Below are 21,962 nucleotides of genomic sequence, written 5' to 3'. Positions count from 1 at the left end.
ATGACAATTCAAGACAGTTTAAACCTGGTACCAGAAATATTCAGCCAATTCAGGCAAAAAGATTTATTCAAAGAGAAAGATTAAAAGAGAGCTTGAGTAATGAGTGAAATTTTTATGAAATTCAAGCTAAAATTGAATGGGATTCAGGTTTTGAAAGAGGAAGACCTTAATGGTAGGAGTAAAGAAGAAGGAAAATATATGAGCAAGGCACAGAGAAATATAAACATAAAATCTTTCTGGCTAAAACAGAGAATTCACTTTATGTAGAAGGATGGATACACTAGACCTACATTATTTTATTTCTTTCAGACTGGCTAGAGAGGTACCAAATATAGAAATGAGAGATTTACTGTATTAGTCTGTTCTCACTTCACTAATAAGGACATACCCAAGTCTGGGTAATTTGTGAAAGAAAGAGGCTTAATTGACTCACAGTTCAGCAGGGTGTGGTAGGCCTCAGGAAACATAATCATGGTGGAAGTTGAAGCAAACACATCCTTCTTCACATGGCGGCAGCAAGTAGAAGTGCAGAGCAACAGAGGGAAAAGCCCCTTATAAAACCATCAGATCTCAGGAGAACTCAATATCATGAGAACCATGAGAAGGCATGAGGGTAACTGCCCCATGATTAAATTATTAATACCTCCCACCAAGTCCCTCCCATTACACATAGGGATTATGGGAATTACAATTCAAGACCAGATTTGGGTGGGGACACAGCCAAACCATATCACTGTCCTTATTCAGAGATTCCTTGGAAACCAGAATTCATAAGTCTCCTATCAGCCAGTATAGACAGTAAAATCATGCTTTCAGGACTTTCTCAGACTCTTTTTCGAATCAGCATTTATTCAAATGCACATGAATACATTCCTCAGGAGGACTAACTTTATTCTTTTTGGAGGTTGTTTTTATGCCCTGGTTAAAAAAAGAAAAAAAAGTTCTGATTTAATCTGCAAACCTAGTAACTATCCATTTATTTATTTATTTATTTATTAAATTTAAACTACTGAGAGGCACACGATTCCAATTTTGTTGATTTGTTGTCTGGAAACCTTTTCAGTCAATATTTCCCTTAGAATCAAGAATCAAGACAATCAAGTGATATGTTACCATAGATTTTGTCAGTGCTATATCTCTAATTAGCTTAGCATTTGTATAAAACTACAAACTTTATAATAGTGGAGAAATCATAGTATCTCAGAGTTTGAAGAGAACAAAGACCATCATGTTCAAAGCCCTAGCATGCCCTTTTCATCATTCTAGCCTGAACATTTCAACCGTCACTTCTTCTATCAAAGAGTTCATTGTTTAGACAACTCTACTTGTTTGAAAGTCTAAATATATCAAACTGAAATCTGTCACCTTATAATTTCTACCCACTTGTCCTAATTCTGCTCTTGGCTGTGCTCAAAAGAAGGTTAATTCCTCCTTTACATGACATTTCTGATATTTGAAAAGAAATATTACGTTTCTCCTTAAGTCCGCTTACTTATGGATTATTTTTGCATTTAATTTTTCTGCCGGACACAGACTTACCCAAAACATACATCCTCTATTTTTTATGCATGAAAAAAGAAAAGCTCCATAGTAAAATGGTGCCAGTGTAAAAATTACAGGTACAAAATTAGACCATTTAGATAAATAATTAGAGCAATAACTGACTTTGCATGTAAGACTGTTAAGTTGAAAGGGTCCTATTCCACATAGTAGCACTAAAGAGGGAAGAGTACATTGTTCCTTGAGGTCAGAATTTTTGCAATTTTTGAGAATAAGGCAAAAACAAAAATTTCCTATATGAAGAACCTACAAATAAAAATTATATATTCAATTTCCTTTAAATATATATCCTAATTGTATACCTACTCTATGTCAGAATATGTGCTCAGCTTTTATGGGGCCCTATGGATACGAGAGATCATATGTTAAATAAACATACAAGCAAGTGTAGATGCAAGTGATGGTAAGTTCTGTTTCTAATTACAGTTCTAACTAGAAAAATAGTGTTGCCCATATAACCTTTTATGGAGTAGCATAACATACTGGTTAATTCTGCTCTGTAATGGGGCATAAAATTAATAATAATAAAAATAACATAGTGGTTAAGAGCACAGACTATTTGGGTTTGAATCTTAGATCCACCTGTTATTAGTGTGCAACCCCATGCAATTTACTTAACTTTAAAAACCTGTTTTCTTATGTGTAAAATTAAGATAGTAAGAGTACTTGCCTCATAGGGTACTTATATTATGTAAATAATATAAGCAAGGCACTAAAAACAATATTTCTTTGCCATATAAATCTTTGCTATTGTTATCTACAATATGTTTAGAAAGAGCTTTAGCTTTAAAAATAAGTAGATGATGGTTGAATAAATATTATAAGAATTCTTCTCTGGAAGAAAAATCAAACAGGATAGAACTTAAAGTACACAATAGTATAGTTGTGGAAAAGGAAAAAGAAATATCAAAGAAGACATGTTAAATCCTTATTTTAGCTTGAATTTATCAGTGATTATATCTTGAAATCACCTTTCTAGTTCACTCTTCCAAATCTACTCTTGTAAAATGAAAAGAGGCTAGCATACCAGAATACTTAGCAAAATATGTGCTAAGAAATTAACAACAAAATATAAATAAATATTTTGCAGATATATTAGTAAAATGCTAAAAGTATATTTATCTAGAGACATAGTCTAAGGAATGACGATTTCAGGATATTCCTTTCTTTTTTTTTTTTTTTTGAGACGGAGTCTAGCTCTGTCGCCCAGGCTGGAGTGCAGTGGCGCAATCTCAGCTCACTGCAAGCTCCACCTCCCGGGTTCACACCATTCTCCTGCCGCAGCCTCTCCGAGTAGCTGGGACTACAGGCGCCCGCCACCACGCCCGGCTAATTTTTTGTATTTTTAGTAGAGACGGGGTTTCACCGTGGTCTCAATCTCCCGACCTCGTGATCTGCCCGCCTCGGCCTCCCAAAGTGCTGGGATTACAAGCGTGAGCCACCGTGCCAGGCCTATTCCTTTCTTTACTAGTGTCTGGAATCAGGAATATGGATTTCTCTCTGTATATTAGGTACCCATCTATGAAATGGACTTACTGTTGCTTTTCACATAAAATGTAGTAAGATGACAACAAATGAGTACTTTGTATCTGTCAAGTACTATGAACTTCTCAGAATAATATCACTGAATTAGAAGGGTAGAATATTCGTAACTTTGTTGTTACTGCCTGCTATAAAAGGCATCTGATAGGGATTCAGAAAGTAGATTCAGGCAACAAGTAAACAATTTGAATAATTCTAATAATTTTACCAGTATTATCTTCTTATATTGAAACTTGGAACTGCTACTAAAATATGAAGGACAGATGTCCACTGGAGGTAGTAACCATTTTAGATAATTATTAATGGCACACAGATGAGAATTAGCAGAAAGAATCCAAGTTCCTTCAAAAGATGCTGAGAAGAAAGAAGCAGTAAACCTCTCTTGTATGTACAGTTTGAAGATGATGGTTGTCAGTTTCACTGAATGAACAAGACCAAAGGCCAAAGGCAACAATGTGGAAGAAGCAGTCCATCATGCTGGAAGGACTAATTGATATACAAAGAAATAAATTATACTTATCTATGAAGAATGAAGATAACATTATAGCCATGAGTGCCACTGGGATAATTTAAGTGTCTTACCCCTCAGCTTCTTCACTCCTTTCTATAAGTTGTATTGCAGCAAATAACATAATATCCTTGCGTGGAATAATGCTCAGTCTAAACCTTTATGGAAAGAAAAGCTAGGTCAGTTTTGATTAGGAGGTGCTTCTGAATGCAGTTTTACAAAATTTTTTAAATACTCTTTTTTTTACAAAATGGAGGTATTTGAACCAGAGAGAATATAATTGTTAGTTCTGAATATTGTATAACTATAATGGAGTCTTATTATAATGTGTCAATTGTCTGCTATAATTCAAGATTACATTGTATAGGCAAACCCATTATAATGAGGTCACTTTAATAACCCCATTGATGAGATTCAAAAGAAATTCATATCATGCTAATTTCCAACTATTGTTAGAGTATGTATTTAGAAGTTTAGTTAATTGTGTGATACTTTGATATAAGTTCCATTTATGGGCCCTATTTACTTCCTCTTTCATTCTCTCCCATTTTGCCATTTTCAAGACTTACTAGTATTGTACTTTGTCCTTTGAGATGACACTGCTCTGTGGGGTAGATAGATGAATGAATATCACCCTCTTTAATAAATAATATTTAGAGGAATGAGAGGTTACTTGTATATAATATTGAAAGCAGGCCAGTTGTGGTAGCTCATGCCTGTAATCCCAGCACTTTGGGAGGTCAAGGTGGGCAGATCACCTGAGGTCAGGAGTTCGAGACCAGCCTGGCCAACATGGTGAAACCTCGTCTCTACTAAAAATAGAAGAATTAGCCAGGCATGATGACATGCCCCTGTAATCCCCTCTACTCGGGAGGCTGAGGCAGGAGAATCATTTGTACCCGGTAGGTGGAGGTTGCATTGAGCCAAGGTCACACCACTGCACTCCAGCCTTGGTAACAGAGCAAGACACTGTCTCAAAAATAAAATAAAAAAATAAAATTAATAATATTGAAAGCAAATCCTAGTATAAGTATACATTCCCCCAAACATTTACCATGGACAATAGTAGCAGCAATATTAACGGTAAATTCTAGTCTATCTTTGCCCAAATTTTAATTATTGCTCTTTGCCTTCTAAATATAAAATACTATAGGACAGGGGTCAGCAAACCTATTTAAAAGGGCCAGATGGTAAATTTTTTAGATTTTGTAGGCATATGTTCTCTCAAAACTACCCAACTCTGCCAGACCAGTAGCACAAAGGCAGTCACAGATGATATAAAGGAATGAGCCTGGCTGTGCTCTAAGAAAACTTTATTATGGGCACTGAATTTGGATTTCATATATTTCTACGTGTCATGAAATACTATTCTTCTTTTGATTATCTCTTGAATCATTAAAAAATACAAAGATCACTTATAGATTGCAAGCCATACAGAAAAAAACAGGAAATGGGCAGGATTTGGCCTTTGGGCTGTAGTTTGCCAACCACTGTTTTAGAACATTGCTATTCTATAGTGCACTAGCATCTGCTCTATTAATCTTAAAGCTCATAGTATGTGAGCTTTTAGAAGAATACTCTGAAAAATTGAGATTGAGAGAGGAAGCCCCATAAGAAGTTAATGCTTCATGGACTCAAATATGCACTTAAAGCCTACTAGATATAGATGATATAGATATAGATATAGATATAGATGTAGATGTAGATATAGATATAGATATAGATACAGATATAGATACATGCCAGGCACTGTTTAAGATGTTGAGATAGAGCAATGAGTTAAGAAATCAAAAGTCCCTACCTTTATGGAATTTACATTTTAGTGAGAGGATACAAACTATTAAAAAACAAGTAAACTGTATAGAACTGGAGATGGTTAGTGCTATGTTTAAAAATTAACCAGGGAGGGAGGATAGGTAGCCCAGGCAGGAAAGAGGGTTATAATTTTAAATAGGGTCATCCATTAAGGAAGGCCTCATTGATAAGATGACATTTGAACAAAGACCTAAAGGAGGAGAGAGAGGAAGCCATGGATCATGTGGAACCTGTATGCCACCCTTAGTGTAACAGAGTAGAGGCATGGCATGAACTGACATATTTTAATGGGGAAACAAGTTAGGAGACTCTTAAAATAATCCAGGTGGAAAATGACAGTGGCTTAGACCAATGATAGAGGTGAAGGTAGTGAGAAGTAGATTACTGATATATTTTGAAGGGAGAGGTAAACAGATGGAATAAGATAAAGAGAGAAGTCAGGTATAAGACCCAAGATTTGCGTTGGGAATTAGAAGGATGTAGTTTCCATTTACCGAAATGGAGAAGACTATGGGAAAAGCAGGTTTGAGGGGGAAGATCAGGAATTTTACTTTGGTTATGGAAACTTGAACTTCCTTTAGTTATCCAAGTGGAGATATTGAATTGCAATTAGATATTAAGTATATGAGGCCAGGCACGGTGGCTCACACCAGTGATCCCAGCACTTTGGGAGGTTGAGGTGGGCGGATCACATGAGGTCAGGAGTTCAAGACCAGCCTGGACAACCGGGTGAAACCCTGTCTCTACTAAAAAAGAAAAGAAAAGAAAAGGAAAGAAAAAAGCCAGACCTGGTGGTGCACGCCTGTAATCCCAGCTACTCAGGAGGCTGAGGCAGGAGAATTGCTTGAACCCAGGAGGCAAGGTTTGCAGTGAGCTGAGATTGCACCACTGCACTCCAGCCTGGGTGACAGAGTAAGACTCCTTCCCCCGGCCCCCACCCCCCCCCACCCGCCCAAAACAAGTAGATATTAGGTGTATGTATCTAGATTTCAGTAGGAAAATCTGGGCTAGACATATAATGGAATTAAAATCCATGACAATTGATGAGATCACCAAGACATTTACTAGTATTACTATTTGTTGATTGATATTACTGCCCCTGATTCTTTTCTCATCCACTTTCAAAGAGGTAGGTAGTTTCTAGTAATCTGTCCCCTCTGCTCATTCACAAAGAGTGGAAGGGATCCCACTGAGTTAGAAACCCGACCTACACAGGAAGTACCATTAGTTGACCATCTTCCCATTTTGCCATGGTGTACACATAAGAGTGAATTTTTCCAAGTACCTCCTTGCTGGAAACTGTTTGCACTGGAGGTAAGTGTGAAAGGGGAGGTTGTGGGGAATGATGGGGTGAGGGCTTCCTAAACCTTTCCCATAACTCAGAAATGGTTTCATTCTGAGGAAGGGAGAAGGTTCAGGCTGGTTCTTATTTCCCTGAACCAGTTCATACAGCCCTAAATTTGACCTGCTTTCCTCAAACTGGGAGTCAGAAATCCCTTTTCTCTTCTGTTTTTCTGCTGCAGAAATTCCCAACATTCCCATTTTGTGGGCTCCAGAAAGGGGTAAGCGAAGACTTCAATCCCAGCCAATCATTTTCAGATTAATAATTTTTAGTGTTTTGGTTTCTTTTATCATCATAAAAAACGCTTGGACCCATTTTTCACATCTGTTTATTCCTTGTGGATTGTTATGTATCTATGTTCTAGGGTCACTCTGTATCCCTGGGCAATAGAGTTCAGATCCATCTGCTATTTCCATTTGTGTGCTGTTCTCTTGTGGATTCTCATTTGCAATTTATTGATTACTGTATCCTAGATGGAAGACACCCAATTCAGGGGACTGCCTCACTCTCAATCTCACCTTTTCCTGAATGGTGTTTTATTCCTCTGCTGAGAGCTTGTTATTACACTACCCAACTGCTTCTGATGATCTGTCATTGTTTCTCTACTGTTCTGTCTTCCTGCTTGATTGCCTTTGGTTTTTGTCTCTCCTTTTTGCCTCACTTCACTCATCTGCTGAATGATTTGCATTCTTCACTCACTGGTGCTTTGTCCATCAGCAAATGGCCTGGTACTGCCATATCCATCTTCTATTTTAGCATTTTAGACTGCCCAGCATTATCTATCTGCTCCCCTACAATTCCCCTGTACTGTGGCCTAACAAGTACTATGCCATCTGCCTGCCTGATCTTGCCCTGCCCAATCTATGCCTGTAACACTGTAAGTAGGTGAGATTCTTTAGCATTTCTGCTATCATCTACACTTGCCTTGTGCCACTGAGTTAGACTGCTGACTGAGTTTGCTCGACTGTTGCCTCCTCTACCTATTTGCTACCTGTGGCTGCCCCATTAATTTATTTGAGATATTGCAGTCATCTCCTGTGTACTTGGAACTTGCTGATTGGCCTGTGTTGCCTCCTTTATAGTTTGCTGCATTTAAAAAATCACTGGCATTGCTCCTCTGTTGTCTTGTAACCCTGATCATATTTTATTTCCAATAAAAGTTTTGCCTACATATTGTCCAAACATCTTAGAAATAGGAAAATGCTTTGCTATCTAATAGCCCAGTCCAGTTTGCTCCTAAACTGACTTTTTAAACTACTACCTGTCCTTTCTGCTTTTTTATACTGCTCCACATTCTTCTCTTTATGTAAGAATATATTTTTTTATAAATCATCATCTCAAGTTTTCTTTTCACATCATATATTATGTACATTTATTTCTCGTGTATGGGATCTTTTAATAATTTTCCATATACTAAAATTATTTCTTAATTTAGCATTCCTAAATTTTCCAGGGTTTTATAAGGATAAGTTACTCCTATTAATTTTATCCTTTTTAATAAGACCAAAAGTTTTTTTGCAACTTTAAAAGCATCATCTCTAAAAATAATAAATTTAATTATCTTATAATTCTTTGTAGTTTAGATTAAAGTAGCTTTCTGCTCTGCTCTATTTTTTCCTTTGAGAATATCATTTCTCAGCTTCCTCATAGTTTACGTAATACCAGTTCTTTAGAGATCCTTTAGATGTATTTATCTTCCTTCCTTTTAAACTCTTTTCTTGTATGTTGGGTAAACCTTTGAAATTGGTATTTTCTCATCATTGTATTTGCAAAGTACTTGGCATCTAAAAATAACTTGCAACGTAACATTATCTGTACTGTAAAACTTATAGTCTTATTTGCTTATATTTAAATGAAAGCCCAAATACAAGAACCAAAGAAGAATTTTGGTGAAATTTGCAACAGTCTAAGGAGGAGATGTAAAGTGGGGTGTGTATGTGTGCATGCACATGTGTATATAGAGATTTGAAGTGTTTTATGTATGTATCTACAATGTCATTGTGCTCTAAGTGTGGAAAATGCTGAGTATCCATATTAAATTTTATTTTTACGAAAAATCTAAAGAGGTGATAGATTTAGGGATATGGAAAAAGTATGGATGGGTTTTTATTTTCTTTTACTAATATAGATAAAATTTGTCAGTGTGAAGAAAAAGGATGCTCTAGGGAAGTTAAGAAAATCATTTCAATAGCTTTTTAAAGTTTTGGTAAAATATAAACATAAAATTTACCATTTTAACCAATTTTAAGTGTACAATTCAGTGATATTAGCACATTCACAGTTTTGTGCACCCGTCACCACTGTTTCTAGAACTTTTATCATCCCATTTAGAAACTCTGTACCCGTTAAACAAAAACTCCACATTGCTCCCTCCCGCAACCCCTGGTAAACTATAATCTGCTTTCTGTCTTTATAAATTTGCCTATTCTAGATACCTTATATAAGTGGAATCATACAAGTTTTGTCTTTCAGTGTCTAGCATATTTCACTTAGCAAAATGTTTTCAAGGTTCATTTATATTATATCATGTATTAGAATTTCATCCCTTTTTAACTCTGACTAATATTCCATTGTAGGTATATACCACAACTTGTTTATCAGTTCACCTGTTGGTGGACACTGGGTTGTTTTCAGCTTTTAGCTTTTATAAATAATACTCCTACAAACATTGGCATGCAAGTATCTGTTTTTCTTTTGGTTATATAACTAGAAATGGATTCAATAGCATTTAATACTTTTGTCCAAGAAGAAATTAAATTAATAGCAAAGAGATCAGGGAAACCACGTAATTAATATGAAAGATTAGTAAGTCCAAGATATGATATTAGGAGCAGAAGAAATTATAAACTTTTAGAAAGGCTACAGAAGGCCAAATGATAAAATTTAGAAGACTATTCTATGAATAAAAGGGAGAATGAAGTTAAAATAACACAGATCTTGGTTGATTGTAAGATAACAAAAATGATTCCGAAGAAACTTAAATTTTAAAAAAGTAACCAACTTAAGGACACTATGATGACACATCTTTGAAATGGAATAATGTGGACTTTTATAGAGGAGAGAGGTAGGCATTTGAAAGGCAAGGTTTAAATGAAGATGACTAAGATGAGGGAACCAGGTCATGTTTAGAGGAACCAGCAATGGGAACAGGAATTCATTTCAATCCAGAGATCCTTCATCCTGTATACTCAGCCTTCTATCACTCATAGACATTTTTCTAAAAAGATTCCTAGGCTCAAACCCCAGAGATTCTGATTCAGTAGGTTTGGAATTTGGTTTAGTTAATGTGCACGTACATGCCTCTGTGTGTGTGTGTGTCTGTGTGTGCATGCACACGTGCACGTGTGTCTATGTGTGTGTTTTAATCCACTGATGAAACACAATATGAGTTAAATTGAACTCTGTACCATAGTGGCCTAGAACTTATAAGAATTAAAAAAGTTAAAGAGAATTGACCCTTGTCTTCAAGCAGTTTAAAACTGCAGTAGTTAAAATAATGATGGACTTAGGAAAGAAGACTTTCAATCTGTTAGGTGACAAGTTCTCATTTGTTAATTCAACAATATTGGGGGGGGTGATTTTTATACACTCTATCCATCTCTTCTCAACTGAGGTTCCACATCTAAACTATCAAACACAGAAAATTGTTTGACTGTCTTCTCAATTCTGCTAAGGGTGGCACACCAGCTAGTACCTTTCTATACATGTGAAAGATAAGTTAATTCACTAGATACAGAAATTCTCTCAGAACCTTTTAAGAAAGGTTGGGTAATCTGTAGTCTGCTAGGAATATGTGACACAAAGACATAAAACGTGGCTCTTAAGGGGCTCACATTCCAAGAAAGGGGAAAAGACATTTAACAAAAAAATGCATTTCTAATATCAACTGCACAATTTTGTTCTTTTCATCTAATGGTTTGAGGAAAATGTTCAAAGTCACAGTGGCTGTATATAAGGAAATCCTTTCACCTCTTCTAAGCATTATTTATTCAGGAAGAAGAATGTAATAAGAATGATAAATTCTGTATTACAACTTATCACAGCTGAAGGATGCTGACAGTAACTTAAATGTCGATAGGAATCTCTTTAATTTTAAAGCCTAGAGCATTCAGTGACAGGTTAGTGATTTCATTGGCAGCTATTAATAAATAACAGTAACTAAAACTAGGCTTATTAGTTTCATAGTAAAGAGTAGAAAATGGCTATAGGTAAGTAGATAACTAATGTCCAATAGGCTATTCTTGAATGTAATTGCAAGCACAGTGAGAGATTTTTGCCCCCGAAGTACAACTTTTATACCAATAATGAAAATGTTCAGGAATTTAATTTATTCTCACTATCAATTAAAACTCACTAAAATTCCTGCTGTCAGAAGGTTTAGTCATATTCATTAGTTTTTCTTATGGATTTGATTATTTCTGAACTATAAATTTATTTGTCCTCCCTATACTGATTTGTGCATTTAAACTTGAGAGCAGTTAGCTTTCATTCCTATTACTCAGTACTTCACACTGATTCCTTTAGGATAAACCTTACTAACACATTTTTCCTTCTTCCAATTTCTTACCAAACTTTATTTTAACAGCACAGCTATGGAAAGATCAAGGTTGTCATGTCAAGAGAAAAGCACTACGATAGAAATTACGACCAGATTTAGCTTGTTTTCTTAGCAATAATGAACAATTTTAAAAGATTTTGCTTTGCCTGCATTCATTCTGAGAAACATTTTAAAGCAGAAAAAGCAGATTATGCAGATATTTTAATAAGGTGGAATAAAGGAAAATATAAGAGTAACATAATTTTATTAAACTCATTTTATTAATAATAAATATACTTTTTCTTGTCTTATGATCTCTGAACTCCTATTTTATTTTGAGGAAGCTGAATTTAAAATAGAGTGCTATAATGTGTTTCCTTTGTGTGAAAGTTAATCTGAGAAGGCAATAGGTCTATCTCATTCTTACTAGGCTTCAAGTCCTTTATATCTAATAACAAGAAAATTCTCTGAATTAGGCAACTACTCCCTAACAAATCATCTATTTTTTCTTTTACTTTTTTATTTTCTCCACTGAATGACAGCAGAATGTATTCAAGACCTTGCAAAGGATATAGCTGAAGATGTAGCTTCATTATATAAACATTTTGTGGAGGTTTCCATAAAATGAAGTGAAATTTTTGTGAAGTTTCACTTTTTTGATTTTGAATATAGATAATAACAGTAGCAGGCAATAATAATCAGTCTCCTAGTTTCTTAATCTCTTTTCTCCCCCCATTTGCCCTCCTACCATCAAATACTTCAGTGTTGCTGGCAGAAACTAACTTATGGCACAAGAGATCAGGTGGGTGAGAAATAGATCACTGGTGAAAAGTAAATTGCCCCAGAAAGACAGACTGTTTGGCACAAAGATCTTTTTTCACATGTAACAACCTTTAATTTTATGAACATCAAAATCAATACCTGAAAAGTTCACTAGTTAGATATTTGGAAATTTTGCAAATACAAGCCACCACCAGACTTTTTGTATTTGACTTAGAATGCTTTTTAGATTTCTTATAATATTTAGTACTTATGAAGAAATTTAGTGTTTTTTACTTATATCAGCAACATAAAAACTGCTCAAATTTGATTCCTCAGATGTTCAGGAATCAAATTTTCTTTGGTTTATTCATAGCCATAGTAGTACATGTGTATTTGCATTGTAATCAAAGGTGGTAATCGCCCTACAGAGATCTTAAGCAGAGGTCCTCAAAGAAAATACTATATCTCTTATAAGTTAAATTATTTTCTCATCCAATGCTTTCTTATCAAAATTAAGATAGACTCTGTCAGAGGGATAAAATATAAAGTCTGTTTAGATATCCTGCTTCTCATGAAGGTTAGTAACTACATGGTAAGGCTAAAGGCCATCTGTAGAAAGCTTCTCTTTTACCAACAAGAAAACTGGTTTTCAAATTTCCATACTTTCTCGTTAGTGTTAATATATTAGGAGCACACCATTTTGCATATGATATGTGTTCAACCACAGCATAAAATGACCTTTTTATTGTGAAATGGGTATTCAATCCGTATTTTAATAGAAAAATATATGGTCATTTAGGAGAAGGAAAAGATGACGTTCATCTTTTTAATAATAGAGTTTTAAAATAACTCCTTTTTTACCGAACATGGAAATAATACGTGCTTTTTGCAAGAAAAAAAAGAATTTGGGGAAAATATAGCAAAGCAAAATGAAGTTAATAAAAACACCAATAATCTGAACCCACAATTATTACCTAAGACTAATTCATTAATTTGCCCAACTGGGAGCACACCATGTATACTGGTTTATATCTTGGTTTTCTTAGTAATATCATCCCAATTATTATAATAATTACTAAAATGTATAGTACACTTACTGTATGCCATGGATTTTTATAAGTACTTTGTATATTATATCTAATTTAATCTGCACAAGCCTACAAAATAGGTAGGTACCACTTTACAGATAAGAAAATTACATTTAGAAAGATTAAATGGTTAAATGAATTGACCTGGATGTAGCAAAAGATGATAGAACTAGAATTTGAACTAGGTAGTCTTTATTCCAGATCCCTTGCTCTTAGCCACTCTCCTTTTCATATAATGTAAGCTTTTCTTCATTTAATAACTGTTCTACAAAAAATTGAGATTTGTCAATCACTGAAAAATACTTAAAAACTATGAGTAATTTAATTTCCCTATCATTAAACATTTAGGTTCTTTCCTATTTCCTATCACATTCTCTTTGTATAAATTATTACATATACTTCTAATGATTACTTTAGAAATATTTCCATAAAATAGAATAACTCACACAAAATTGTGAAGTCTCATATTACATATTGCTAAATTACCCTCTTAGAATATGTACAAGTTTATATATTTGTACTATCAGTTTGTGAGATTGTATTTCCATTAATCATTATTAATCTTACCAATCTGGTAGGTGAAAAATTGTATTTTTATTGGCATATTGTAGAATATTAATCATTTTTAATCTTACCAATCTGGTAGGTGAAAAATTGTATTTTTATTGGCATATTGTAGAATAATTTAAACACAGTTCTTGAGTTTATTCAGTTTTGTTTCTCCTTTTATAAACTGCCTGGGTTTTTTGTTTTGTTTTGTTTTTGGCTCAGTAGCTGTTCTTAAATACTGATTGTAACCACAAAGAGGAGTGTAAAGAATTGGTTGTCAAGAAATAATTTTGGTAAGGTCAAATTTATGTTTTGGCTATATCATTTTGACATATAAACCATTCATTTTCTCGTTTCTCAAACTCCATTAACATACTAGTACTCAATTATTTTATCACTCATGCTCTTAACAACACAGATCAAGCCAAAAATTATATCCTGAATCAAAGGCATTAAGTTAATAAAATACAAACACATTTCTTTCTAATAAGTTAGTTTTTCCCTTTGTGAGACTTTTTTCATGGCTGATGCATGATAGTTTATGTTCTAACTATCCTTTTCTTATGTAATGTTCACTGTTAAATAATTTACAGATAGAAACTTATTGAACTTTAGTAATGTAGAATTAATGGTCTATTCATAGATATAAGCCCTGGAAAATAATGTATAATTTGGACATTTAATACACTTAGCTACTATTAGCAGTCATTTTAAAAAATACCAAATATAAACTCTTACACAATTATTTTGCTTGGCAAACTCATTTTTCTATGCAGGAATTCCAAAGGAGACATTATTCTAGCATGCAATTAATATGAATTATATTTGATTATCTAGATATTGAAACCATTTTATAAACTCTGACATGTAGAGCTCAACTTCCTCTTAAGCATTCAAGAGAACCTATTTTTTTTTAGTTGCCCATAATATGCAAACCATTTCAGATCCCAGAGATTTTTGGTGAGTGAATTAACATGTAGTTTGTATTTTTACATGGAAACTATATGTATAAATGGTTTCCAACCAGGGTAAATTTTGGTTCCCCAGGGGACATTTGCAATGCCTGGTGACATTTTTTATTGTTACAATTGGAGAGTACCTAGTGATATCGGGTGGGTAGAGCCCAGGGTTGCTGCTAAACATCCCGTAGTGCATGGGACAGTCCCTACAACAAAGAATTATCTGACCTAAAATGTTAATGCAGAGATTGGAAAAACCCTCATGACATAATATCATTGAGTATGCACTAACTGCCAGGTTGTGCTGGAGGCTGCGGGTACATGGGTAGAAAGTTATGATCTTACTGGTTAGGAAAGTTACATTTCATTGTGAAACAGAAAGATCAGGATTTTTAAAATGATAATTTAAATGATAATGAGATTTTTTAATGATATTATATTAACATAATAATGTAATATAATTTTTATGTTAATATAATCATAGTTTGTTATAAGAATATATAAATATTGTGCTGTGGTAATTTTATGTGTGATAAATATACGACATATTTAGGAACAAAAATTCTGCCTGAGGGACTTACTTAGTTTTGGGAAACTTTCAAAGAAGTGACAAGTGATACTGGCACTGTTTTTGTTGTTGTTTATATTCCTTACCTTTTATTTAATTTACAAAAAAAAAACCCACAAATAGTATAGTTACAGCATAATGGATTTTCAAAAACTGAACATATCCATATAACCATCCAGATCAAGAAACCAGAATATTATCAGTGTCCCAGAAAACGGCCCTTGTTCCCCCTTACAGTCACAGTTCAATCCTCGAGTGTAACTACAACTTTGACTTTTAGCACTACAGATTACTTTTTTTTCTTCAAAGACAGGAGCTCCCTCTGTCACCCAGGCTGGAGTTAGAATTACTTTTGTGTTTTACTGAACTTTGTATAAGTGGAACCATATAATATGTAATCTTTTGTGTCTAGATTCTTTTGTTTAGTGTCATTTTTGTAAAATTGATTCATATTATTTCATGTAGTGTTGTTCATTCTCATAACTATATTGTATAATACAGCTATATTTATTAACCCATTCTACTGTAAAGGCACAATGGCTGAAACCGTAAGTTGACAAATAGGTCAGTTTGGCTGCAGAATGGGTTTTGAGGGAGTGGCAAGAGAGAGCTGGGAAAAGTAGGTAGGGTCAGATGATGGAGGATACCTTTGTCATATTAAAGGCATTTGGATTTTTTTTCTGTTAGGAAATGAGATTTTTCAAAAGATATTAAACAAGGGAAAATATAATGGACTTGCATTTTAGAAAGACCATTTTGACAGCAGAATAGAATGGGTTGAGTGGGAGCAAGCTTAGCTATAACACCAATCAGGAGGTCATTGGAATAGTTCGGATAAAAGATGCTGAGAACCTAGATGTAGACAGTGCAGGTGAGGATAGAAAGGGACATATGATTTTCTCTGGATAGAATTAATTGCACTTTTGGAATAACTGAGAATAAGGGTTGCAAAGACTGTTTTTCTGAGCCAACCTTCAAAGCCCATGTGTGTTACTAAAATGCAAAATGTGTACAATAAAGAAAAATAATAGAATTTAGTGTTAGAATTTAAAGTTGAATACAAAATAATTTTCAAATGTATCTTTAATGTTTGAACTTACAGAAAAACAGATATCATTAGTTGAGAATAAATTAATAAAAATCTCTATGGAGAATCCGAAGGAAACTTGGTAACAGTCTAGACTAAAGGTTAATAGTACTGGCCATTTGTTTGTTTTCATTTCAATTTTTAAAGTATGACTTTCTTTTTTGTTGTTTAAGGATTTCACTCATGGCACATTTTGCCACTATTAAGGTAGTTTTCAGTTGAGAAGGGAAAAAAATGTGTGTGTGTGTGCTCGCGCATGCTCACCTGTGCACACATTCACGCGCTAAATGCAGGAGTTGAGAGAAGAAAGGAAAAGGGGAGTTAAAATATTGCATATGGATGAATAAGAAGAAAATTGTCTTAAGTAGAATGAACTTAGTTTCCTGTTATTATTTCTGGGTGGGGAAATTGCTCTCTCTTTTTATTTTGTTTGTGCATGCATGCCTAAGGAGAATAAAGGCAATAAGTCAGAAAGTTCCCCCATGGTCACCGGCTAATAGCTTCATTTCAAAGACGTATCGTTTTCTATCTGAGACAGTAGTCAAGCTAGTTGTCTCTTTGTAACCTACAGAATGCCAGCAATTAGCTTTTGATAAAAAGAACAGTGCCTATCAATGTTTTCAAAGATGAAGAATTCTGACATAAAAAATAAAATTAGTGAACTCTCATTCGATAGTAATTTACACCTGTTGTCTATTGACTAAATCAAATATGTGATGCTTTTTAAAATTATGGTCAATTCTGTAAGATTTTTAGATGAATTTGTATCTTATTATAACATCTATATTCATTAAAAGCTCTAATACACAAAAATGAGAGTAATTTATTCATTGTATAATCAGTGCTTTTTGCATTAATTGGAGAAAGCCTTCTAATTGCTCTGATATACCTCAGGGTCTGTCCTCCACAAATGAAGAACCGCAGGCACTTGATTTTTTTGTTTGTTTCTGTTGCATTTGGGGAGCATCTGTATTAGGTCCAAATTTTAGTGAATTCTAAATTTTATGCTTTCAATTAATGAATTTATTGTAGATTTTAAAAAATCAAGTAAAGGGTAATCTTTATACTAATTTATTTTGAAAATGTCAGATTTTGAAAACAACAGACCAGTGTAACTCCGAGTAAAGCACATCTGCATTTTTAATTTTTAGGAAGAAATATGGATTCCTTTTCTTGTCACATTTATTACTTAAAAAAAATAAAGTATGCCTGTTAATCTTCAACACAGATTCAAAGATGAGAATACTATGTGGTAGTCTGTTGTCATGCTGCTATAGAGACACATACCTGAGACTGGGTAACTTATAAAGGAAAGATGTTTGACACACAGTTCCACATGGCTGGGGAGACCTCACAATCATGGCTGAAGACGAATGAGGAGCCATGTCATACGTGGCAGCAGGCAAGAGAGCTTGTGCAGGGGAACTCCCATTTATAAAACCATCAGATCTCATGAGACTTATTCAATACCACAAGAACCAATGGTGAAAGCACCCCCATGATTCAGTTATCTCCACCTGGCCCCGCCCAGGACACAAGGGGATTATTACAATTCAATGTGAGATTTGGGTAGGGGCACAGCCAAACCATATCATACTATAATGGCAAAAATGTAAAGAATCAAAGAGCTACTTTGCTTTGTATTTGCTTCTACTTTTCTTCATCAGTTTTATCAAAAACAGATTTTGGCACTGTATTTTTTACCTCCATAATTTGAGTTTTTACTGAAGGATCCTTGAGAGTATTAAAAGCATGGCAATTAGCTAGAAGCAAGAGTTCTTTTTCTATTTTGCCATTAGTTTATCTGCCATATTCCTTATCATATCATTTTATCACCAAATGAAATCCTAAAATCAACAACTGAGAAACTTTTAAAAGTACTTTGACATCATCTTGTATTCAATCAAGAAAATATTGAGACTTTACTAGTTTTAAGTGAGAAAGAATTAAAATGTATTAGTTGTGGCAAAAATTTAGTCCCTTAACTCAAATATTTGTTAAAATCAAAGAACAAAATAACCTATCTAATCATTGCAAATCATTCTTATCTAAATGTTGCCATCACAGGAATAGCCAGGTATCGTTATTGTAATCTTCAGTCTCAATACCCTTCAGTCGTGAGTCCAATAACTCAAACCTCATTTCAAGTTCACATCCCTTTTATCCCAAATAATGGAAAAATGGGAAGAATAGTACCCTTTCTTTTTTGTCTAAGCTATTAAGTGCATATGCCTGAATGGAAGATGACAGCAGCTATGATATGAGACACTTATTTTACCAATGAGAAAATCTGTAAATGGGGGGATTATCCATCTTAAATGCACATACTTTTAGCAATTTAGATAAAATAGTGAAACACTTAGGTTCACTAATTTAAAACGAAAATATAAATTAAAAGCCATATTGAAAATAGTATATTATTTAGGACAACTGATTCTTTTTCATGGCAATTTTTTGAAAGGTTTTATGCAAAGTCTCAACATATACCATTAACATCAATGTCTTTTTATCATTTCCAGAGTCTAAGTAATTTAAAAGTTTTCCATGCCATATCATCCTTTGTTTAAAAGCTCTATTGAGATATAATTCACATATCATACAATTCATTCATTGAAAGTGTATAATTCAATGGTTTTTGGTATATTACATTAATTTTTTAAATTGTGGCAAAATATGTATAGCACAAAACTTGCTATTTTAGTCCTTTTTTTTTTTTTTTTTGAGACGTAGTCTCACTCTGTTGCCCAGACTGGAGTGCAGTGGCACAATCTCAGCTCACTGCAACCTCTGCCCTCTGGATTCAAGCGATTCTCCTGCCTCCTCAGCCTCCTGAGTAGCTGGGATTACAGGTGCGTGCCACCATGCCCAGCTAATTTTTGTATTGTAGTAGAGATGGGGTTTCACCATGTTAGCCAAGCTGGCCTCCAACTCCTGACCTTAGGTGATCCGCCCACCTCAGCCTCCCAAAGTGTTGGGATTACAGACGTGAGCCACCGTGCCTGGCCTTACTTTAGCCATTTTTAAGTGTATAGTTCATTGGTATTAATTATATTCACAATGTTGTACAATTATCACCACTACCTGTTTTTAAAACTTTTTCATCACCCCAGAAACTCTGTAACCTTTAAGCAATAACTACCCATTTCTTCCTTCCCATAATCCCTGGTAACCTTTAATCCACTTTCTATCTTTATAAATTTTCCTATTATAAATATTTCATGTAAGTGCAGCCACACAATAATTGTCCTCTTGTGCATGGCTTTTTTCATTTAGCCTAATATCTTCTCAGTTCGTGCATGTTGTAGTATATATCAGAACTTTATTCATTTTTATGCCTGAATAATAGTCTATTATATGTAATACCGCAATTCATTTATCCATTCATCTTTTGATGGACACCTGGGTTGTTTTCATCTTTTGGCTATGGGGATAGTGCTGTTGTGAACATTGGCAAACAAGTATATGTTCAAGTTCTTGCTTTCATTTCCATTGGTTATGCACTTAGGAATGGAAGTGTGGGATCATATGGCAATTCTGTGTTTCACATCTTAAGAAATTAAACTGTTTAAGAGTTTTATAGTTTTAGTTCTTATACTATAGATAAAGAACTATAGTTCTTTATACTATAGATCTATTTTGAGTTAATTTTTGTATGTGGTGTGAGGTACGAGTTCATTCTTTTACTGCTTAATTATGAATACATGGAATTTAAAATTTTTCTATTTAAAGATATTACTGGAAATGTTATTCCAAGCCTCAAGTAGCCATTTGCCCAACATTAGTACACTTAACCATTTTCTTTTATCCTGTAAAGATATCCTAACATTCACAATATAACCACATACAATATTGATTTTTTATTAATTATTTCTGACAAGTATCTTTTATATCCAAACAACGCTGGTATTGATGAAGAGATCTTTTAGTCTTGTGGGCCTTCATCAAACAGTACTTTTTGATTTAAAAAAAGTGAATTCAGTAAAATATGCAGGCCTTATAGCAGTTCAAATGTAAGGCAACTAACTGTTCTTTGCTGATGAGTAACTTTGGTTTAAAAAAATAACTTGCCATATGGAAGTTAAGATATGGGAACATGAGTTTGATTTTGTGCTATTCATGTATATTGGAGGTGATCTCAACTCTGTGCTAATTCAAACAATTTATATTTCCAGCTAAAAATAAACTTTAGAATTTGTAGAAAATACATATGCCAGTGTTGCATCCTGAAATTATTATTTGTCTCCAAATTAAAGTGAAAAGTGATTCAGTAGAGAAACACATTGATTCCCCATATCTGTCAGTTGATAAAGTAGCTATTGCAGAATTCTACGAAAGAGAGAAGGAAGAGTGAGATAGTAGAAAAAAGAGTAGGGTTTATGAGTTCAATTAAAACTTTACAGAACAGATAATTCCTGTCTTATTTCCTCATTATTTAAATTGTATCTAAACACAGGATGAAGAAAACATCTGAACTCAATCTATAAAGATAACAAAACCTTCATACCAAAGTGGAATAAAAATAACAAGGAGACTATAGACCTAATCATATGTGAAAATATATGTAGAAATATTAAAATAATATGCACAAACTTGATACAGCATCAAGTTTATTCTAAATGTACACCTCTTCCTAAGCGAAATTGATTTTAGGAATTCAAGAACGGTAAATTTTAGACATCCTTTAATTTCACTTTTATCATTATTAGGTAAATCACAGAAGATTATATAGTCATCTTGATGTATGCCAAAAAGACATAAAATTCAGTGTATTTTTTTCCTTTTAAGGATACATAGTAAACTAGAATGAAAGAAAAATTTTAAACATGATAAAATGTGTTTATCACAAAAACCAACAAGTACAATAAAGCTGAAACACTGGATAAATTCTTACTAAAGTCAGAAAAAAGAGAGATAGTCACAGTCACCATTATTTGTTCTAGAAAGTCTAACTAGCACAGACAGTTTGGGCAGTCAGTAATATGTGTCAAAAATTTGAATGTAATGATATAATTACATAGAGAGATTATATGATGGAAATATGAGAAAAGATATGAAGAATGAAATGAGAAGGTCCAAAGTACATTATATCAGAGCCCCAAAAGGAAAAATAGAATAGAGAAAAGGCAATGATCAAAGAGATAATGACTATAAAGTTTACAGAACTAATGAAAAAACACAAATCCAGAAATCCTAATGGTATAGTGTATCTCAAGAAGGATAAATAAAGAAATATGTTTCTGAACACATGGGAATGAAATGTCAGAACTAAAGTAAGGGAACTATTGAAAGTAACCAGGGAGAAACAGCAGATCACTTACACAGAAATAACAGTAGGCTTTTCGACAACATTGGAGTAAAACAGACAATAGAATATGTAAAGCATTGAAGGAAATAACGAGAATTGTTTATTAAGCAAAATATCTTTCAAGAATAGAGATAAAGAGGGAGTAAAGCAAGTTGGCCAAATAAAAGGCTCCACCAGTCATACCCCAAACAGGAACACCAAACTTAACAACTATCCACAGAAGAAAAGCATCTTTATCAAAACCAAAAAACAGATGAGCAGTTATAGTACCTGGTTTTAACTTCATGTTGCTGAAAGAGACACTGAAAGGGATAGGAAACACAGTCTTGAATTGCCAACA

The 21,962-nt window shown here is 33.9% G+C and overlaps 1 protein-coding gene across 18 annotated transcripts in view; it reads left to right on the top strand.

Moving 5' to 3' along the window:
• The window catches only part of GPHN (gephyrin), a 722,880-nt gene that overhangs the window by 357,759 nt on the left and 343,159 nt on the right, over window positions 1-21,962 (top strand). For 6 of the 18 annotated variants that reach the window (XM_055291355.2, XM_055291352.2, XM_055291347.2 and 3 more), the window contains exon 5: window positions 6,949-6,987. The exons of the other annotated variants lie outside the window; for them this stretch is intronic. In XM_055291355.2, coding sequence (XP_055147330.1) covers window positions 6,949-6,987 — 39 coding nt within the window. The remainder of the gene's footprint in view (window positions 1-6,948; window positions 6,988-21,962) is intronic. 18 annotated transcript variants of the gene reach the window in all.

The sequence above is a fragment of the Symphalangus syndactylus genome, chromosome 8 (assembly GCF_028878055.3).
Source record: "Symphalangus syndactylus isolate Jambi chromosome 8, NHGRI_mSymSyn1-v2.1_pri, whole genome shotgun sequence".
In the NCBI taxonomy this organism is placed as follows: domain Eukaryota; kingdom Metazoa; phylum Chordata; class Mammalia; order Primates; family Hylobatidae; genus Symphalangus; species Symphalangus syndactylus.
The sequence above is the reverse complement of the archived record's forward strand: the minus strand, read 5'-3'. Positions and strand labels throughout refer to the sequence as shown.